Source organism: Orbicella faveolata, unplaced genomic scaffold (genome assembly GCF_042242905.1).
Source record: "Orbicella faveolata isolate gen_17 unplaced genomic scaffold, um_ofav_v1 contig_12, whole genome shotgun sequence".
Classification (NCBI taxonomy): Eukaryota; Metazoa; Cnidaria; class Anthozoa; order Scleractinia; family Merulinidae; genus Orbicella; species Orbicella faveolata.
The window spans coordinates 15,451,358-15,466,017 of NW_028301539.1; the positions used below are offsets into that span (position 1 = coordinate 15,451,358).

Genomic DNA, 14,660 nt, shown 5'->3' on the forward strand with positions numbered 1-14,660 from the left:
TTTTCGCGTACATTTCGAGGGCGAGAGGCGAGTTTTTGCACCTCCTAATTTAAAGAGCGCCCTTGCCCAACCGGACATTGTTCACGATAAACTAAACAAAGAAATTACCGCCGGCCGTATAGCGGGTCCTTTTCACAACCCTCCTTTCCCAGACATGTTTTGCTCACCTTTAGGTATAGTTCCCAAGAAAAATCCCTCAGAATTTAGACTAATTCATCATTTGTCATTTCCCCGAGGTTTCTCTGTAAATGACTTTATCCCTAGCGAGTTTTCTTCGGTGTCGTACGCAACAATCAACGACGCTATTTCTGCTCTGAAACGTACAGGCAAGGGCTGTTTCATGGCTAAAACCGACATAAAGTCGGCTTTTAGGATTATCCCAGTCCATCCTGACGATCACCCCTTGCTGGGTATGAAATGGGAGAACCTTTATTACTATGATCGCTGTCTCCCAATGGGTTGTTCTTCTTCATGTGCCATTTTTGAAGCTTTTAGCACCGCTCTCGAATGGATAGCCATTCATCGTCTGGGGGCCTCAAGCGTACTGCATATACTCGACGACTTTTTATTTATCGCGGAATCTGCCGAAAAATGTCAGTCAGATCTTAATAACTTCCTAGGAATGTGTAAATTCCTTGGCGTCCCTATCGCCGAGGAAAAAACCGTTGGGCCAAATACGGTGCTGCAGTTCGCGGGTATTACGCTAGACTCTGTTTTACAAGAGGCTAGGCTCCCAGAGGATAAGCTTCAGAAATGCCACACTTTGTTATCCATGTTTTATTCACGCCGGAACGTTACACTTAAGGAGCCCCAATCACTCATCAGCCTCCTGAATTTTACGTGCTCAGTTATCTTACCAGGCCGAGCTTTTTTACGTTGTCTTATTGACCTCACGATAGGTCTACAGCGCCCATACCACCGTATCCGTTTAAACAAAGACGTTAAAGCCGACTTACAGGTTTGGATGCAATTTCTAGCGGGTTTCAATGGGCGTGCTTTCTTTTTAGATGACCTATGGGTTACCTCCACCTCGCTCGAGCTTTTCACTGACGCAGCCGGTTCAAAAGGCTATGGCGCGGTTTTCGGTCGAAAATGGTTTTATGGCTCGTGGCCTGAGTCATGGAGTTCCTTAAATATTACCTTCCTCAAATTTTTTCCCATCATCATTGCCTTGCATATTTGGGGGCCGACCATGGCTAATAAATGCATTTGTTTCGTGACCGATAATTCAGTGCTAGTTGAAGTTATCAACCGGCAAACTTCAAAGAATAAGCTCATTATGTTACTTGTCAGGGACTTAGTCCTTACTTCACTGGAGTACAACATTCTATTTCGGGCGCGACATATAGCGGGTATACACAATTCTCGTGCTGATTTTTTATCCCGCTTGCAGGTGAAACAGTTCAAACAAATTTTTCCAGAGGCGGACGAAATGCCGACTCAAGTGTCAGACAGCCTTCTGCCGAAGAGCTGGTCGCTTCCCTGAATGATCTGCTTTCCTCGGCCCTGTCCATGGGATCACAAAAGTTGTATTCCCGAGCTTGGAAAGTTTTTCATGACTTTTACCACCAATTCGTGTGCCCTTATTCATTTCAACTTCCGATTCCTCCAACTGCAATTGCGCTTTTTATATCATATCTCCGCGCACGCAAATTGGCCGCGTCTACAATTACCTCTTATCTATCAGCCATCAGCTATGTTCACAAAATGAAGGAATTACCTGACCCAACTAAGACATTTTTGATTCAAAAACTTTTGACTGCGGTCAGTAAACAAAGGTCACCTGATACCAGACTTCCTATCACGAAACCTGTTCTTTCCCAGCTTGTGCGTTCACTACAGCACACCAACTCTTCGGCAGTTCAGCGTACACTTTTCAGGGCTATGTTCCTGACAGATTTTTACGGTTTTTTCCGCATAGGGGAACTAGTGAGCAAGAGCCCTGAGTGCGGCAATGCAGTTGTGCAATTTGAGTCGCTGTCATTTTTATCAAAGGACGGTTGCATACAATCCTTAAAGATAACAATCTGTCACTTTAAGCATAACACGAACAATCGGCCTATGGACATTATTATAACACGCGATTCTGCTTCGCCCCTTTTGCCCAGTACAGGCGATGCTCGAGTATTGCAAAGTAAGACTTTTCTCACCAGGTCCACTTTTTTGCTTACACAATCGTCCTGTTACTGTCACCCAGTTCAATGCTCAACTGCGCTCTTGTTTATCTTTTTGTTCTCTCGATTCAAGCCGATACAAAAGTCACAGCTTTCGCATCGGTGCTGCTTGTCATGCTGCTGACCTAGGTTTCTCTGATTCCCAAATCAGGGCTCTTGGTCGCTGGAAGTCTGATGCGTTTAAACTTTATATCCATAACGAAACACTTTCCGCTAATTAACATCGGTAGCATGGTTTTTCCCATAGCAAAGATCGTCCGCCAGCCTGTCCGTCATCGGCTGTAACGCATTTAATTATCTACATTTCGTAGGATGGGAAATTGACTCAATGGCATTGACAGACCAGTCAGTCATGAGCTGTGGCACTGTTAATGCTTCGTGTCATTCCATCATTATCATGTAATATACTTCACACGCCCTCAAGGCGCTGTTTTAGCTTTTAGTAATGTAATGCCATTAACTCACCAGTCAGTCAGGAGCTGTGGTTTCGTTAATGGTTTCGTCCTTTCTTAATTCTTGTATTGAGTACTAAACATGCTAGTTAGTCATGATAGGTTAACCCTTTGGTGGTGTTATTGCACCGTCATCTACACGCTAGTAAATCAGGACCTGTGGCTTTGTTATTGCCTATAGTCCTCGTATCTTGTAGAGTTATTGTCACGTCATTTACACGCCAGTCAGTCATGAGCTGTGGCACTGTTTATGACTTTAGTGGTTCCTTTACTATCACTTCTGGATCTAAGTCAGTACGACACGCTCGGGCTACTCCGACACTCGCTATAGTTTGTTTTCAATACCTAAGGAGATCAGACTAATATCTCCTTTTTGGGATTATCGGGTTCCTTGAATTTATTGTGGGCTGGGCTCTGCTCTCGTCTTCGTGGGGCGGCCACAATGTGTGGCTTTTGGCGGTTTTTTGTGCCCCACCTTTGCTGAAGATAACATCAAATACTTGTAATTTTTGATAACTTTATCTGAGACAAATAAACGTCACGCTAGTGGCCATATTTACGCCAGATCGGTGGATTTGTTTGTAGAGTTTACTTATCATGCTTCAGCAAACCAGTGCGGCGAGAGCAGCCCCCATCCCTAAGGCGAAAGGAAAATGGAACAAGATAAAAAAGCGTTTGGCTGTAAAATAATCCCACACCATAAACTTTAATGAAATAGAACCTTTTTGAAGGCTTTTGTTTCTCCTAAGCCATGAAAATAACAATCGGCGGCCTAATGCTGGCCTCTATTATTATATAAGCTCTCGCAGGACTTACTCTTTCCTAAGTCAAACACGCGAGTCACAGAATACTATCAAAATGCTTACATTGTCTATTTGAACGTTAGAATGATTGTATAATGAGATTTGCTTTTGTTCGTCTAACAAAGGAATAATACATTTGCTTGAAACTTCCACGCCACATCATATCTTGATGCAGAAAACTTTAGTAGAAAGACCTCACTATACTAAAAACAATATCAACTGCATGTTTTTGTGACCTGTGCCCTAAAGAACTGTCCTTTGTAAAAACTATTAAAGAGAAAAGTCAAAATAAATATGATCAAACAGATAAACACTCTGATCGAAACTGAAGTTACAGCTCCAGCTCCCTCCTGATTTGAAGCCGTGTTCTAATGATGAGAGCTTCAGCCACGTATGGGTCTTCCTTCTCATCTTCACTTTCTGCTCCCTTGGGTACTGGTTCTGTCGGTGCTGGCCTCGCCTCCTCTGATCTATGAAGAGCCCCACTCCTGTTTAATGCGGCCAATAAATATAACACAAAATATAACACTGAAAACATAAATTAAAATTCATCTAATAATTAAATATCATAAAGAAGATGCTCCTTCAAGGGCACCGTTCTAGTCTAATCAGTTAGTTTTATTTATTTAGTGTTTTAAGGGTAGATATCTCTTTTCCCTTGCGTAGGTGGTATACATAATGATATTGGAACATTTAAATAGAACTGAATTGCAATGTTTTTGGTTTGTAAGTAGTTTGTATGTGTACTTGACAGACACACCATGTTGTAAATAATGTTTGTATTTTGAAATAAAGCATATGTCGTAAAAAAAATAATAAAAAATCTTTATTATGCGCCACAATTTACTGTGTACACGGACAACCCGTTAACCTATGTACTCACTTCTGCCAGGCTTAATCCTACAGGTCACTGCCGGGTAGCAGAGCTTTCTGATTTTAACTTCACAGTAAAGTATCATCCAGGAACTGCAAATAGAGATGCAAATGCCCTGTCAAGGATGCCTATTGAGCAATATATTAGTGAATGTAAGGAAGAAGTTGAGCCTGAATGGATCAAAGCCACAGTGGAAGCTATGAATGCTCAGTGCCAAGGAGAAGCAGTTTCCCTTGCAGCTTTATCCACTAGGCCAAGAGGAGTTAAGCGCATGATGGACGATAGGGTTACACTGCAAGTACAACCTATTATATTATTAGGGTTTCAACTCTGGAAATTCATGGAGTGAAGATGTGTCTTGCCGAGCTCCACATTGGAAGAAACTTTTTCTGTTTATCATTCGACCAGAGCTGTACTTTTTTAGCAATGCTACATGTCAGAGAAATGCCTTCGGTCAGGGAAAAGACTGGTGCCTTTACAGAGCTTTGAACAAGAAAATAAGGAGAAAAACAATGCGAAGAAGGTGCCAAACCTCGAGGAATTGACCATGGCGGACGTGGTGCTGGAAGAGCTAAAATTAATGATGAGGTGACCTTACAAACCAAATTAAGAAACTGAGTGACGATGTTAGGCTTTTTCAATGAAATACGAACGAAAGACTACAAAAAATTGAGAGCGTTATATCTAAGGTAGAACTAGATGGATTGAAATTTAAACAACAGGAGCTCGAAGCAGGGTTTGACAGCTTGAAGACTTCTCTCAACTCGATGAATGCTAACACCGACGAGATAGACAACCTTCCACAAAGCAACAGCGAACTTCGTAAAAAGTTGGAACATTTAGAGAGATACTCTAGAGACCTTAATATTCGTGTTTTAGGTGTGAGTGAAGAGGATGGCGGAGACTCTATGGTGATAATTCTGAATTACATTACACGTCTTGGCCTCAAACATGCAGCAGCTGAGGTAGAGAATGAGCATCATACAGGGAAGAAGCAAGGTGAGAGGCCAAGACACATCATTGCCAAACTCTACAGCAGGCCATTTAAAAGAAAACTACTTCAGGCTGCAAAGAGTGCGGGTGGGAAGGCAGAACTCAATGAGGAGAGGTTTGTTGAAGATTTCACACCTAGTGACTTCGAAACTCGGAAAAAAGCTCTTCCACTTATGCGAAAGGCTTTTGAAGAAGGGAAGAGAGTTCGTTTCACAAAGGGAAAACTTTTTTGTGGACAGAAGGGCAGTCTTGGACACGTAGAAATTTATTTATCTAAATATTGTGTTGATAATTGCTTCATTTTTTTCAGTCTTCTAACATTGCATAGCACAGCGAAGACAAGCGCTAATGTCCATTGTGTGATGATTTCATGTGTGTCCCATTTGCTTGTGCAAAGCTGCACAAGCGCAAATTTTGTGAGCAACTCTTTTGCAGTAAATTTATTTATTTGCACTTTATTCGTAACGGTAATTTTGCAGACATCATATTACTCGTATATCTCAAAGTTGTCACTTTATGGCTCTAATTATTGGAAGATTTCAGTGATTATACTTGGATGGTTATTTAATTATAGATACATCATGATACTTCTCCTTAATTTCAATTGCCCTCTGTGTTTTTTCATCAAAAATGGTGAAGGGTAAACTTATATCTTTAAATATGAGAGGCATCAACAACTTTCGAAAAAGACGGACGATAATTACTTGGCTTAGAAAACAAAAACCGGATATTGTTTTCCTGCAGGAAACACATTGCGCTCAAGGGAATGAAGTTTTGTGGAAAAGAGAATGGGGTGCTACATTTTTTTGCACTCATGGGGCTAACAATGCGAGAGGGGTGGCAATTCTAATCAGGAATAATTTTGATTGTACAGCTGAAAAGTCCATTGTTGACTCTAACAGTAAATTTATTATGCTTTAAGTTCTTCTAAGTAGAGAACCTGCTCTTCTAGTTAATGTTTACGCTCCAAATCGGGATAACGAATTGGTTACCTTTTATCGATCACTTTTGCAAACCATTGTGAAAAACAATTTGGACGAAATTGAAAATATCATTGTTGGAGGAGACTTCAACTGTCCTTTAAATCCAGTCATCGACAAAAGAGGTGGCAACATGATTCCAAGACAATCTGTAATTAACATAATAGAACAGTTACAGTCAGAGCATTTGGCGTGTAAAGAATCCCACGGTATGCAGTTTTACCTGGAGTCAATCAAATCCTTTGATTTTCTCAAGACTGGACTATTGGCTTATTTCTAATTCTTTATCGGACAACATTTATAATGTTGACATAATTTCAGCAATAAAAACCGGTCATTCTGCAATAACAATAGAGTTTCAAGATGTTGATGACAAAGTAAAGGGTTCAGGTTTTTGGAAATTAAATTGCTCCCTTCTGAATGATAAACAATATGTTGATGAAATAAATTGTCTTCTTCCTTCTTGGCTCAAAGAAGGCAAGCAAGATCTTAGTGAACCACACTCTGTTTGAGATTGGGTGAAGTATAATGTTAAGAAATACTCCACACAATATTCGATGAATAAAAGTAAGCAAAGAAAAGCAGAAGAGTGGCAGCTAAATAGAGAACTCCAAGAAGCCTCTTTAGTTTTTCAAAACAATCCCAGTCAAGAGAACTTATCAACATTAAATATCTTGAAAGAAAAAATGGAACAAATGTATGATAAAAAGGTTGAGGGCTTAATAGTTAGATCACGAGCGAGGTGGTATGAACACAGAGAAAAAAATTCTAAATATTTTTAATTTGGAAAAACGTAATCATATAAGAAAGCACATACGGAAGCTTAGGCTTAGTGGAGTAATTACCATAGATCCCTTTGAAATTTTAGAGGGAGAAAATCTTTTATGAAAATCTTTATAAATCAAGAAAAAACTGCTCTGACTAAAACAAATTATACTTTCGTTTTGAAGACTTGCCTATTCCAACACTTTCACATGAATTAAGATATCTGGGTGAAGGACTAAGTCTTGAAGAATGCTCTAAAATTATAAACTCTTTTCTATTAAATAAGGTTCTGGGAAATGACAGTCTAACTATAGAATTCTATAAGACTTTCTGGAATTTCTTGAGGGATCCTTTAGTTGAATGCTTCAATGCATCTTTCGTACAAGGCGAAATGAGCCATTCACAAAGACAGGCTGTAATTACATTAATTGAGAATCAAAGGCCCCCTGAGCCAGCTCATGGATGAATAGTTGACTTTTGCCTCTGTGGCAAAACGAGTCTTTGTGCAAAACTATTTGAATGAAAATGCATGTCACCTGTATGTTCATTCTCTTGAAATTCAAGTCATTTCATGTACAATGTTTTGCACGAGCATTCGTTCTTAAAAAGATGCAAACAGCAACTTCGAAGTGAGATTAAAGTCTGCATATCAGCCAGGTGGCCTGTCAGGTCAGCACTTATCCCGGTTTCTGTAGCATGAAGTGATTAGGAGTATTTCTACTACCCCCGGATGGGATGCTAGTCCATCACAGGGTTACCCTGCAATATTAAATTTGTCAATACTTATTTATACACCTGAGTGGAAAGAAACACTGAGAGTTAAGTGTCTTGCTCAAGAACACAATAAAATGTTCCCAGCCAGGGCTTGAACCCAGACTGTTGGAAATGGAAAAGAAATACAAAAATCAAATAACAGGTTGTTAACACAGACAGCTTAAAAAGTTTAAAATGGATAATAATTAATTTGATTGGAACTGGAACATTGATATCATACTAACTTGTACATGATGTAGTGTCAAAGAATAACAGTCTGTCTCAATATGAAATCATTGATTGAGAGTTCACCATATTTACCAGTCAGTCCAAAATTGACAATATAATTTTGTATATGAGTCAGTAGTGCATTTTGGGTCAAGGTAAATTGGTTATGGTCCTTGTTCAGTTAACATTATGAAACAGCTGTAGAACAATGATTACTATTATGCAAAAATTACAATACATCATTTTGAAATTTATTTTGGACATCAACTTGAGAATGCCAAGACTGCCAAGATTATTTTGCCCAATTTCACTTAAGTGAGACATGAATATTAGCAAAATCTTGTTTATTTTAAGCTAAGTCAAACATAAACAATTTGATTGTAGCTTGAGTGTAAACGTGTTAATCATTACCTAAGTGATGATAGTTAATTGTTGATTGATGTAACAGCGCGTTGTTAAGCAAGTTATTTAGAATTGTATGTCAGTTGTAATCTCTTGTCGATCTGTTCGAACCATTTTTTGGTTCCATCTCCGACCATCATGACTCATCAGGATTCTACCTCTCCCGTTCTTCCCCGACGCTCAGGCAGAAAAGTCAAGCCGAACAGGGATCCCGACTATGAATACGTGCAAATGCGTATTGATCAACTCGATCGCGAATTAGCCGCATCGGGGCTATCGCCTTGTGCTCCGTTAATAACATCTTATGCTCACGGTTCTCATGATTCTCCTTCTTCGCGGCAGCTCTCTGATCCTCCAGTCGCTGTTCCATCCACATCTGCACTAACAGCGGAGATCGAACTGGCTCAACTGCAGCGAGACAAGTTGGCTCTCGAGCTGGAAGTTTTAAAGCTTCGTGCTGCAGCGGCAGAAACCAAGGTTGAGGGAGTGGAGTCGCAGCCAAGCACAACAAGAAAGAAGAGAACTATTGACTGGCCTCACGAGTTCTGCTCAGGTGCGCCCACTTTGGAATTCGAGAAGTTGGAGATGGCCGACTTTGTTGCTGGTTTTCTCACCATGGTTAAGCCATATGAGGCCAAGCGCAAAGAGGTTATGCTCCAGCTTCTCGAGTTGTTAATGCGCAAAGCCTCTAGCTATACTTGGAGGAGTGTTAGGGGATTTTATGCTGATATTGCCAAGCAAGTGGAGTTGTGTCGCCTGGAATTCGATGACGAGTCTCAAATCCGCGATTCAGCAACCATTTTCTTCAAGCATTCAGATTTACGGTCTTCCACTCCCCAGCCATGCTCAAATAATTCGGCTGGGGGCGGATCCTCTTCTGGTAGCGATATCATCAACAATAAATCGTCAAAGCCAGATTCTTCACAGGCCAAGGCTTGTCATCAATGGAATTATCTCAGTTCTTGCCCCTGTGATTCAACTAGCGCGTCGTACGCAGGGCATCACAAATGTCGAGTCTGCGCTAAAGATCATCCTATGCTTCGCTGCCCAAAGCAACGTGCTCCTATTCCTGAAGTGAACTTCAATTCTTCAGAGCCGGCATGACTCGCGAGCTCAAACCTGAGTACGGACCCTTTTACGCCCCAACCGACTCCAGCTTTTCCTACGGACTTATCGCTCACGGACATCCCTAACACTAGATTTAATTCCTTTTCAGATGACTTTGCTGCGACCGCAGTAATTCAGCATATTCTGGCTTCTAAATCAGAGTTTCCCAATGCCTTTGGAGCTCGTCTACCCGTTACATCTCAGCTCAACATTCCCGCCTGGGAGTTTTATTTACGGGACTACCACGATACTCACGTTGTTGACTTTCTGCGCTTTGGCTGGCCGGTGAGTTATACAGCTGAGATTCTCCCTTCTTCTTCACGTAATCATCCCTCCGCGGTTGAATTTGCCGACCATGTGGAACATTATATTCACACTGAACTTGGTTATCATGCTATCGCTGGTCCCTTTCAAACCAACCCCTTACATCAGCCTTTGGTTTGCTCACCTTTACAAACTGTTCCTAAGCGGGGCTCTAACAAACGGCACGTTGTATTGGATTTGAGTTATCCGCCAAATTCCTCTGTAAATAGCGGCATTTCAGCTTCAAGTTATCTTAACAAGCCATACAAACTGAGACTGCCCGGCATTGATCGTTTATGCCAGTTTATTCTTCAACACGGCCGTGGTTGTCTTCTCTACAAAAAAGATTTGCAGCGAGCTTACAGGCAACTCCCGATCGATCCAAAAGATTACAATCTACTGGGCTTTCAGTTTAATGGCATACTGTATTTCGATACTCGTTGTCCGTTCGGCTTACGGACTAGCGCTATGATATGTCAGAGAACCACATCGGCTGTTATTTATATCTTTACTCAACGCGGTTACACAGCAGACGTTTATTTAGATGATTTTTACGGTGCGGAACATCCCGATAGAGCATTCAACGCCTTTCACGAGCTTCAGTCATTATTCGATAGCCTAGGCTTGCAAGCTTCGCCTGAGAAAGACTGCCCTCCAGCTACGAACATGATCTGCCTGGGCATCGAAGTCGACACGACCACTTTCTGTCTTCGCGTGCCGCGCGAGCATCTTGATGATTTGTCACTCGAACTGACACATTGGCAAACTCGAGACTCTTATTGTTGCAAAGACTTGCAATCTCTTCTCGGAAAATTGTCTTTTGTGACAGCATGTGTCAATTCAGGTCGTATTTTCATGTCACGGTTGTTAAACAATTTACGTACATTTCCATCTTCACGACGCACGGCGGTAGTTTCAAATGACATGAAATTGGACATTGCCTGGTGGCTTACGTTTCTTCCTCTGTACAATGGTGTTTCCTTCATCAAGCCAGATTCTTGGTCTTTTGAGGATTTACATTTCTCCACGGACTCTTGTCTTCATGGCGGTGGGGCTACATGTCTCGACCAATGTTTCTTCGTCACTCTTCCCACGAACATCGTTCAAGAAGCGGAGCATATCACTGCCTTAGAGTTATTTGTTTTGGTGCTCGCCGTTCGAGTGTGGGCGCCTACTCTCGCTCGCCGGCGTTTTCTCATCTCCTGTAATAATGAAGCCGCGGTCACAGTCATTAACTCTGGCGTCACACGCGACTGTTTTATGCAACGTTGTTTGCGTCAGCTTTGGTTTACAGCCTCTTTACACGATTTCGAGATTCGTGCATCCTTTATTCCAGGCGACCACAACACCTTGGCGGACGCTCTAAGCAGATGGCAACTTAACTCCAAGTCTCAGCGTGACTTTTATTTTTATTGTAGTAAGCTAGGAATTCAGTATTCTTTTATCGAGGAGCCAGAACACCTTTTACGCTTTCAAGTATCGTAGTTTTCTTCTACCTTTTAGTAGCTTCATAAGTACTTATTTTCACTTTCTTTCTATCTATTATAGGCCATTATCCCAGGATCCTGGTAATCGACCAGCTAAGAGATGAGCTTAAATCTCAGGCCTATGCCGAAACCACTCAAAAGAATATGAAATCGCATCTTGCTTCTTATCTTCGTTTTTGCGATAATTTTCATTTTCGTTCATTTCCTTTGGACGCTAATATCGTGTCTCATTATGTAGCTTATCTTGCTTATGTTGGTCACCAGTTCGGCACTCTCCAGAACCATATTTCTAGTCTGAAACATTTTCATCAATTGTACGGTTTCGCTCTGGGCTGGGAACAGAATTATGTTTTTAAGCTTATCATCCGGGGGGCTAAGCGTTTTCTCGGTATGCAACTAAACAGGAAACAAGCCATTACTCCGTTTATGTTGCATCGCATGGCGCTTTTCTTTGATTTACGTATCCCTTTACATGCCGCCATGTGGGTGCTTTTTCTTGTTGCTTTCTTTTCGTTTTTACGTAAATCTAATCTAGTCGTTGACAGCCTACGCAGTATTTCGTCCCCTAAGGTTGTCCGTCGCGGTCAACTTATTTTTAAAGAGCACACGGCATATTTGCGCATTTTTGAAACAAAAACAATTCAGTTCGCTCAGCGTTCTCTAAGCATTCCCTTGCCAGTTATTCCTGGTTCAAAGCTTTGTCCAGTCACTGCTTTAGAAACGCATCTCGAGTTGAACCAGGTGCCCGCTAGTGCTCCACTTTTTTCAGTGCGCGACAGTTCTTCAGCATCCTGTCAGCCTATCACTTATTCACAGTTTTCGCGTTTTCTTGCTAGGTCTATCCAGGCAATCGGGGCAGATCCTAGTGCATTTTCTCCTCATAGTTTTCAGCGTGGGGGTGCTACTTTTGCCTTCGATTGCGGACTCCCCGCAGAATTTATTAAATTACAAGGGGACTGGCATAGCGATGCTTATTTAGTTTATCTCGAAATGACCGATAACCAGAAACGAACCGCCGTAGATGCAATGGCCCAGAACTTACAGGGCTTTGGTCTCTAGCTAGTTTTTTCTATATATATTTTTATTCTTTTTTTTCTTTTATTCTTTAACTTCCTTCAATTTCATAGACACAGACAATCTAGTTTGGGTTTGGGTGTCGGAGTTTTATTTCGTCTCTTGATCTCAGTGTAACAATAAAGCTCCGAATTTATTCCCAAACTCTGGTCGTCTGTGTTTGAATGTAAACAATTGTGTTAATCATTACCTAAGTGATGATAGTTAATTGTTGATTGATGTAACAGCGCGTTGTTAAGCAAGTTATTTAGAATCGTATGTCAGTTGTAATCTCTTGTCGATCTGTTCGAACCGTTTTTTGGTTCACCCTAATTCCCTCCCACCCTTAAGGTGTCGGAGTTTTATTTCGTCTCTTGATCTCAGTGTAACAATAAAGCTCCGAATTTATTCCCAAACTCTGGTCGTCTGTGTTTGAATGTAAACAATTAGGAAATCTATAGAAAAAAATAAGTATTTCCTTCAATATTATAAGAATGATTTCAGACAGTTTTGTTTCAATCATGAACCTGAAGTGAAGGGAATGTTTTTATTTACAATTTATAAGGTTTTTTTTCTATAGAACTATGTCCATGAAGAGGAGGAAGGGAAGTAACAAAGTTTTATACAAGGAGGCTCTGGCCCAACGTCAAAGACCTATCCATTTTACAGTGTTTTTAACAGGAAAGGCTTTCCTTTCATATACATGTAGCTTTTAGCCTGAAACCCCTTTCACAAACCTAATGTGGCTAATGTAGATCTTATTTCTGGGATAAATAATCATTTAATGTTTGAAATCACTGTCCTGTTAAGTCTTATAATACCTCCAGCCTGAAAAAAAGTGCACCTTTAGTCAACTGTAGGAAGAAGTCCCCCAGCTTGGTGCAAAACAATAATAAGGGTACTACATATTGTAGTGCATGCAAATAAAATAACAATAATTTTCTTTCTTGGAAACAAACGTCACGGTATTTTATTCCTATATATCTTGGTAATTGTTTGTGCTAGTCTCACTAGCAATGCAGTAATATTCAAAAGGATTGCAGATATGTCTCTGCTCATTGATTTTTGTCACAATTACAGAACATACTAATGTTGACAAGTATCATGCATTCTCTTCTCCATAATTCAAGTTTTGATGTCAATTTGTTTAAATCTCTCATTTCTAGGGGCTAAAAAGAAAAAAAAACTGTACATCACCAGCCACCATGCGTCTGGCTTTTGTCGGTATTGGACAGCAAAAAAATAGATCTACACAGTCTCTTGGACTTAATTTGTTCGTCCATCACTAAAATATTGCAGTGTATATTTACTCAATCGTACATGTAGGTTGCCTTCCATCTCATCCGTGAAGGAATTTTCACTCTGGTCAAACTGCATGGAATACAACAGAAATGTAGTGTGAACAACAACAAAACTAAAAGATAAGGCAATTCGATTTTTTTTTCTCCCAAGTATTTAAAAACAAGCTTACAAATTTCGAGCTAGCGATACTAACAGAGGCAGAATTTCAATGTGTGCGTACAAAATAAAACAATAAAGAAACAATGAAACCAAAACCTAACAAGAATTTAAGCTTACCTTAGACTACACAACGAGAGAAAGCGACTGGAAACCATCAAATTCTCTTGCCAAGGAAAAAGCTAATCACAATCTCACTTTCTGGCTTTGTCTTCCCGTGTGTCTTGTATCAATTCTTTGACCTCGCCGACCGTGTTGTTGTGAACAATACATGACCACAGTCATAAATACCTCTAACAGCTTTCATCTAGGTGTGAGCAAAAGCTGATAGGCAAAAAACAACATATTTACGAAAGAAAATCACATGAAACCAAAATGGCCGACTTCAATCTTCAAGGTGTTCAACAAACTCGTATCCAGGCTCTCAATTTATCAGGCAAAAATGTACGCCTTTCTAGTCCCCCCTCGTCAAAGAACCTTCTTGAAGACGACTGAACTCTTGGACAAAAATAATACTTAGCAGGGGAGGTAGGAGAAAATTGTTTAATCCAGGTTTAATGAATAAATTAATTAGAATGGAGTGAGTGAGTGAGCGCCATCCAACTGCCTGCTATGCTCATGGATGTTATTACATAACATCCATGAGCAAAAAGGACCAAGATCGTTGTGATCTTCAAAACTGGAGGTCAATTTCCCTTTTGAATGTTGATGCAAAGATAGCCTCAAGTTATTGCAGAAAGAATAAAAAGTCTATTACCTAAATTAATACATTACAATCAGTCAGGCAGAAACATCAGCGAGAATATATGCTCAATTCTTGATATAATG

The 14,660-nt window shown here is 40.5% G+C and overlaps 3 protein-coding genes and 1 long non-coding RNA gene across 4 annotated transcripts; 3 read left to right on the plus strand and 1 right to left on the minus strand.

Annotated features, from left to right (window-relative positions):
* The first annotated feature begins 321 nt into the window (after positions 1-321).
* LOC149116855 (uncharacterized) lies at positions 322-1,569 on the plus strand. Its single transcript, XM_089282524.1, has one exon. The coding sequence runs from the start codon at positions 341-343 to the stop codon at positions 1,484-1,486; it is 1,146 nt and encodes a 381-aa protein (XP_089138650.1). The 5' UTR covers positions 322-340; the 3' UTR covers positions 1,487-1,569.
* A 1,508-nt stretch (positions 1,570-3,077) lies between these two features.
* Positions 3,078-8,152, minus strand: LOC149116856 (uncharacterized). The gene is made up of 2 exons (XR_016205478.1): positions 4,313-8,152; positions 3,078-3,917 (listed from the first exon to the last, which is right to left on the minus strand). It is a non-coding gene; the product is annotated as an uncharacterized LOC149116856 (long non-coding RNA).
* Positions 8,153-8,399: 247 nt separating this feature from the next.
* On the plus strand, positions 8,400-11,319 carry LOC149116857 (uncharacterized). Its single transcript, XM_089282526.1, has 2 exons — positions 8,400-8,977; positions 9,641-11,319. The coding sequence occupies exons 1-2, from the start codon at positions 8,563-8,565 to the stop codon at positions 11,317-11,319; spliced, it is 2,094 nt and encodes a 697-aa protein (XP_089138652.1). The 5' UTR covers positions 8,400-8,562.
* A 126-nt stretch (positions 11,320-11,445) lies between these two features.
* LOC149116858 (uncharacterized) lies at positions 11,446-12,790 on the plus strand. The gene has a single exon (XM_089282525.1). The coding sequence runs from the start codon at positions 11,466-11,468 to the stop codon at positions 12,378-12,380; it is 915 nt and encodes a 304-aa protein (XP_089138651.1). The 5' UTR covers positions 11,446-11,465; the 3' UTR covers positions 12,381-12,790.
* The last annotated feature ends 1,870 nt before the right edge of the window (positions 12,791-14,660 follow it).